The 7,001-nt window shown below is 38.9% G+C and overlaps 1 protein-coding gene across 1 annotated transcript; it reads left to right on the plus strand.

Annotated features, from left to right (window-relative positions):
• The first annotated feature begins 1,192 nt into the window (after nt 1–1,192).
• Nucleotides 1,193–6,551, plus strand: FAM213A (family with sequence similarity 213, member A). The gene is given in 5 exon segments (XM_010085987.1): nt 1,193–1,370; nt 1,734–1,825; nt 5,259–5,399; nt 5,834–5,998; nt 6,135–6,551. Coding segments are annotated over 5 exon segments (675 nt in total). The 3' UTR covers nt 6,234–6,551.
• The last annotated feature ends 450 nt before the right edge of the window (nt 6,552–7,001 follow it).

Below are 7,001 nucleotides of genomic sequence, written 5' to 3' on the forward strand. Positions count from 1 at the left end.
GAATAGGGTTTTGCAGATGGCTCTGGAAAAAATTTGATTCTCCATATTGTGTAATACTGAAGTTGTGTGACTGCAAATCTACCCTTTGTAACATATAACTGTTGTGATGTAAGTATACAGTGACTTCTGCCAAAACTCCAATGTCTCTTGTACCAGTTATTGTTCAGAGATGAATCTTGAATGTTGTCCATCAAGCAGGGCTAAGTGCTTTCCTGCATCCTCGTAACTGATGCTGCCTCACTGGAAGGTGGTTGTCAGCCCTTTCCAGGCTTGTGAAACATGTGCAAGGGTCAGGATTGGGCTGTGGGGGGTTTCTGGATGTATGGTGGTTAAATAAAATTTCCACCAAACTAGAGTCACTGGTAACAACAAGCAGGGTTTGTACTTTAAGACTTCAGCGTGCCTGTGTAATGGCTTCCGTTGCAATGTTATCAGTTCTAACTGATGGGTGTGAGTTTAAGTTGTTTGCTTCTGATGTCATTTCTGGTTTAGCAAGAGTGGAAATTGGGTAGTGTATAGAAGGTGCTGTCCAGGGCATGTTTGCAATGTTGGATCACTGTGTCTAATAAAATGGTTGCAAGTCCACATATTTCTGTCTGCAGGCATGACTGATGAGCTCTAATTTTGGCTTGGTGCCTTCTTTGGTTCTAGTATGGAACTGTGAAGAACAGGAAAGGTTACCAGTTATGATGAACCAGATACAGATTATTTTTTTTAAAGTCTTCTGTCATGTATTTGTAAAATTCACTGTTCAATATAGATAAGTGGGGGAAAAAAATTAATCTACAAACACTTCTTTTTTGAAAGAAACCACTGTCTTACTGTAATAAGTTAAGTTACTGGCTAACACATAGACTATTTTATTCGAGGCTCTTTATTACACACATGCACTTTAATCATCTTTCTCCACATTGCATTTGAGCACTTTACTCATGGATGTTTTTGTCAGTCTAGTAGCAGGAAAAGGTGAGAATATCTTGTTAATACTTTCGATGTGGGTCAGGCGTAGAACTGGATTGTAATATAGATCTTCTAAAACCTAGTTCAGTACATTAATAAATATACAGACCATCTCTACTCAAGCAAAAAATATCTGTGTGAGCTTTCAGTTGTTGTTTTAATCCACTTCCTCCTTGTCTGGCCATCATTGATGCCCAGTGCTAGAGCTCCTTTCTTCTTTCTCTTTCCAGAAATGTCCTTCCTGCCTGACTTGGGGATCTTCACCATGGCCATGTGGTCTGTTGGGCTTGGAGCCATTGGTGCAGCTGTGACAGGGATCGTCCTTGCTAACACTGACTTATTTTTGTCCAAGCCAGAAAAGGCTACGTTGGAGTTTTTAGAGGAGATAGAGCTAAAAACTTTGGGATCAGGTAAGATTCTGGATGTTTCAGCCCACATTCTTTGATAATTGGGCTTTTAGAAGAACCTTTGTAAGGACAGTGTTGGAAGAGTTTTTCTTAGTCTTTCGTAGTTATAACATGTATTTGGATGTCCTTGATAGCCAATAATTCTGGTGAAGCAAAAGCAAACAAAACTGATACTTGAAACATGACACACACCTAAAAATCAATAAAGCAATAATACCCTGTTATACATATAGAATTTTTTTTCTGATATAACTGTATTTGAATGTGGAATTCTCTATAGTGCTTTGTGTTGGTCCTTAAAGCATTAATCATTATAAACAAGAATGGCTGATATTATTGTTGATGCTATTTCTCCTGTATTACCAGAACAAAGAACATTCAAAGCAGGTGAACTATGGAAAAAGAATGGTGCAGTGATCATGGCTGTGAGAAGACCTGGATGATTTTTGTGCAGAGAGGTACTTGCTGGGCATGGGGATTAATTAGGAAGAGTTGAGCTCTACTTGCATAGGTTAACTTTAAATAAAGGGAGGGAGTGAAGAGAACAGTCATCAAATACATCTGAAGTATCTGAAAGATTGTGTTTCATTAACCCAAGCTGGTAGATAGCTAACAGCAGATTTAGTTTTCTTTGCAGCTGGTTTGTATAGTCTTAAGTCCTGAGCATTTTCCTTTTGAAGGTGATGGATACATGATTTTTACCTAGCCCACAGTAACTAGAAAGGGAGATTATACAAATCCAGTTGGTAATGAGTCTTATGAGCTAGTTTAATTCCATATGTCCAATATATATCTCTGTGAGCCAGGTAGTCTCTGGTCAAAAGCAGCTCAAGACTGGACTGGCATAAAGCCATCAGATAAAGCTCATCAGCAAAAAAGAGATGTGCATAAAGGGGAGTCCCTTGCTGTTCTGTATACTGAATGTGAGGCAGGAAGGTAAGGAGTCTGAAGATGAGGAGTTGCTGTTCCGTAACAAGGTAGGTTGGCATTAGGCTTCTGGGGTGGAGGTGGGAGGAGACACTTAAAATACGATTTGAATGTACCGTGTACCTAGGAGCAGCTGTAACTTGCACCTTGGCCATTATTTTTCTCATAGCTATGGGGAAAAATAGCTATTATGTTGTTACTCACTCCTCTATAACCTGGAGTAATTGATACTGCAACCACTTAATTAAGGGATCTGCTCCCATCAGTAGTAACTGCTTAAGTATGTGTATAATTCATGGAAGGTTAAAGATTAAAGTACTTGTTCTCTCTGAACAGGTGTAGCGTAGGCAGGAGCAGAACGTGCTACGTGCCTGACTCTGTGCCTTTCACATACAGTCAGACAGGAATTAATTAATGACCTCTTTTTTTTTTTTTTTTTTAAATGCTAACTTCCTAAGTATAAATAAAGACCCCAATTCAAAGTATCATGGTTTTCTTCAGGAAAAAAAAATTGGGAGAGAGAAATTTAATTTTTTAATTCTTATTTTTGGTTCAAAACTTCAGATTTTTAACAGAGGCAGTCACACTACTAATCAGCTAATTAGGGCAAATAATTGTTTTGTATTTTAACTGCGAAAGTGTTTCAAAAAGCTTTTAAATTGTCTAAACTGAAGTTATTTTTGATTGTTGCATACTCAAAGCATTTTTGTGAGTTGACTCTTCCCTTTCTCCTAAGAACAGTTAAGTTGCCCTTTTTTTTTTTGTCCATTAATGTTTCTCTATAGCATGAAACATGCTGCTTTCCCCACTGTCACTGACTCTGACCTGGTGGAATGGTTCAATAGTGACTTGCCGTATCTGTTAACCTGCAGGCAACAGGTTTTTCTTTTCTTGCAAGAGACAAAATATACTTGCTTCCCACTATCTTGCACCTTAGAAAGGATGTTGAACTTTGTCCTTGTTGACAGCACCAAGAGGGAATATATACTTATCTGGACATAGTGGTGGTGTTGAAAAGTGGCCGTTCTACTCCATAGATCACTGACCCTGGTATCAGTGGTGAGGACATGTTTCCATTTTCCACTGCAAAGGATGTCACAAATCCTACTGGAATGATGTCTCTGGATCCTTGAGAATTGATGCCTGAGTCTTTTGTCTTTATCATCTGCTTTATCATCCTTTAAGGTAGACTATGTTTAACAGGACTACACTTCTACATCTCATAGTCTGGATCTGGCCATGGAGTGATCCACTGTTCCTGTCATTGTGAGAGTGCCATGGGCTTGCTAAATATTGTAGGTATCAACTCAAGCAGTGTAAAGCAGCAGAAGATCTGTAGTTGAACTATCAGGGGGACAAACTGAAATGGGAATTGTTCTTTCGGGTGGTCCCTGCCTCAGTGGAGTGAGGAAGTATTCTGCTAGGGTGTGCTTGTCTGCTTTCTACAAAAACAATAAAATAGTTTCACAGACTAGATGAAATGGTCACAGCCCCATGGTAAGGCTGCACAGCTGTTACGTGCTATAATTTGCCCAGAAAAAATAGACTTCTTTGCTTTCTCCTATTGTATAATTTTTAAATTGCAATAAAAAAAAACCAAGTCAGGTCTAGTCCCAAGATGCTGCTAGAAGTCTAATCTCTTGAGAATTTAAAAACTTAACTATGCTTTTACATTATTTCTGCTCTCACCCTTCCCAAAAGCCAAGCAAGGAGGCACAAAATACACCCCATCAAACTGCTGAAGTGCCTTTCTCCAAAATGCTAATCAAGGTTTGATGGTATCACTGTCTCTCTAGAGACAGTGATTTCTGGTCTTATGGGGGACCCCACTGCACTAGCCTGAAACATCAGTTCTTGGACATATTAGGTCACAACACAATTTTTTTGTTTGGTTGGGTTTTTTTGTTGGTTATGAGTGTTTTGAACTATATAAAAAACTCCAGATAAAATTGTTGTTAACCCCCCTTTTAGGAAGATCATAAGACATTTTGTTGTGGGAAAGGAGAAAATAATTACCAGATCTTTAAGAACAGAAAAGAGGGGAAAGATCTAACAAGTATAAGCTATGATTCTTTAACTCTCACACTCACTACTTGTGATGCTGATTCATCCTTTTTCATTTCCCCTGAAAAAGACAGAGTAGTGAACTGGAAAGCTGCCCTTGCCCTTTCACCTACTGATGTCTTTCTCTAATGTCTTTTCTCCTCTCTGCTTACCCCTATCTGTCTGCTCCTTGATACTCAGTAAATTCTGCATATCCCCAAAACCTTTGAGTTAGGGCATTTCGGTTAGGTGGCTGAGGGTGTTCATGTAAACTGTGTCCATTTTTTAAAGTGTGGAGTTCTTCGTGGGAGTTTTGTCCAGTAAAAATGACCTTTCTCCACTGGAGATGAGAAGAAACATATTTGTAATGTGCACTCTGATCTCTTGGAAACCTTGGAGGCATTTGTACAAACTGTGGGAGCTGAGATCCCTTCAGGAGAACAAAAAACCCATCATATGAGTGGCGACACCTTCCACTTACCAGAAAAAGCAGTATTGCTTCTGGGATACTTAACGTGTATGAAGAAATTTCCTGATTATTTTCACTGGGAAAGTTAAGTGATGTGTAGGCACATCTGTTCACTGTTCTGTAAACACTTTAAAAGATAGTTGAAGCCCTAGCACAGGCAAGGTATATTTACAGCTCTGAGTTAAAATATGTTTTCTGCAGGTTTTTAATATTGTGTGCAGTAAATGCTCAAAAAAAAAATCTCCTTCCTCTATGCTTAATGAAGAAAATTTTAGTAAATCTAAGGAAGACCTGCCTAGGAGAAGAGCTAGCTTAAGTGTCTGATTTACAGGTCTGTTTCTGTTTTGCGCCTCAAGCTAGAATTTATATGTTTCTGATGTTCCTGAAATTCAAGGTGAATCTTTCCAACCTCTATCTACTGTCTGAAATGTTTGGGTTTTTTCCTTTCTTAGGAGGCTTCTGAGCTCTCCTCTCTGAAACCTCAGCTGTCCAAGCTGGGTGTCCCTCTCTATGCTGTTGTGAAAGAGAATATAGGGACTGAAGTGGAGGATTTTCAGCATTATTTCAAAGGAGAAATCTTTCTGGATGAAAAGGTATACTTGAAGCCGGTGTTCTCTTTTTGTTTAAAAAACAGCTTATGAATGTCCTCTTTGAAAAGCTTGTATAAATAACACAGATAAAAAGTGGTCTGAATGAAAAAGGATTTAGTAGCATTGTAGTTTAAGAAGTTAATTAGCTTTGCTTTTCTATATATATATATATATATCCTGCTTAGCTTACGAACTGCTATGTAGCTCTTCACTGATAACATGCTGTTGCAGGATTACTCCTCCCTTCCTCTTTAACAGATACACAATATAGTTCATTCATATTTATTCCTTTCTTCCACTGGCTGTGTGACTTGCTGATGTTTATGATGTGTGAATCAAGGTCTGAAGGTCACAGACATAATTAATTCATGATGTATCATTTGGGAGGAAAAGTCCTTTTCACTTAGTTTGCTGAGATATTTTCTGTTTCCGTGCAGAAAGGCTTCTATGGTCCACGCAGACGAAAAATGATGATGTCCGGCTTCTTCCGCTTTGGAGTCTGGCAAAATTTCTTCCGTGCTTGGAAAAGTGGATACAGTGGTAACCTGGAAGGAGAAGGATTCACCCTGGGAGGAGTATATGTGATTGGGGCAGAAAGACAGGTACTGCAGGCCATCCAGGAGGCTTTTATGTCTTCTGTGAGACCAAAAGTTTATTTTCTGGAATGTTCCGTTGCTGGTCAGTTGGTCTACCGTGGGCAGACTACTGTAATAATTTCTCTCTTGTATCTTTGACTAGGGTGTTTTACTGGAACATCGTGAGAAAGAATTTGGAGACAAAGTCAGCCTTCCAGCTGTCCTTGAAGCTGCTGAGAAGATAAAACCACAAGCTTCATAAGTGGAAAAATAGTTACATGTGTTTCTGGTCACAGCTGGAAATGTAGAATGCATCTGTTTCTTGAACATGCAGTTTAATTGCTTCTTAACTATTTAGCGATCAATGCAGAAGAAAGATTTATTCAAACATAGAAAATGATGAAAATCCTCCTGGATCTTTTTGTGTTGCTTTGCAGCCTTTCAGGTGGTCAGGATTTCAACTGCTCTTTTGTATCTGACTGTATTAATGAAAGGCTGGGTCTAAAATCTGACCTAGCCTAGATGTTTTCAGTCAGAGACAATCGGTTGAAAACCTGTCTACCTAGGGGAGCAAAACTCTGACGTTAACAGATAATAAAATTATGTAAATGAATGCCTTCACTTTTTGCTTTTTCACTACCATGTAGACACATCTGTGTTTCTGAAAGACTAAATCTTATCGGTCCAGATTATTCTGAGGTTCTGCATTCAAGACATGCTGCTATGTCTACCCAGTAAGTTTCTTGTTAGTTAACTGCTGTCTCTAGATCTTCCGGCTCTTTGTGTGATTCCCTGCAAGGAAGATTTAAGACATCTGATGTTGACTTCAGAAAATAATTGTGGCATGAGGGCAAGTTCCTTCTTGTGTTTAAGATTCTAAAAAAAAAAAAAAAGGAACAATATCAGGGAACTGATTAGGTAGAGTTTCCATCCTGGCTTGAGTTCTGCAGTAGAATGGCTGGGCTGTTACTCTTAACCATAGATGTAGTGTTGCACAATATGATCCATGTGAGCCAGGACCATATGTAGC

This window comes from Pterocles gutturalis, unplaced genomic scaffold (genome assembly GCF_000699245.1).
Source record: "Pterocles gutturalis isolate BGI_N339 unplaced genomic scaffold, ASM69924v1 Scaffold50656, whole genome shotgun sequence".
NCBI classification, from domain to species: Eukaryota; Metazoa; Chordata; class Aves; order Pterocliformes; family Pteroclidae; genus Pterocles; species Pterocles gutturalis.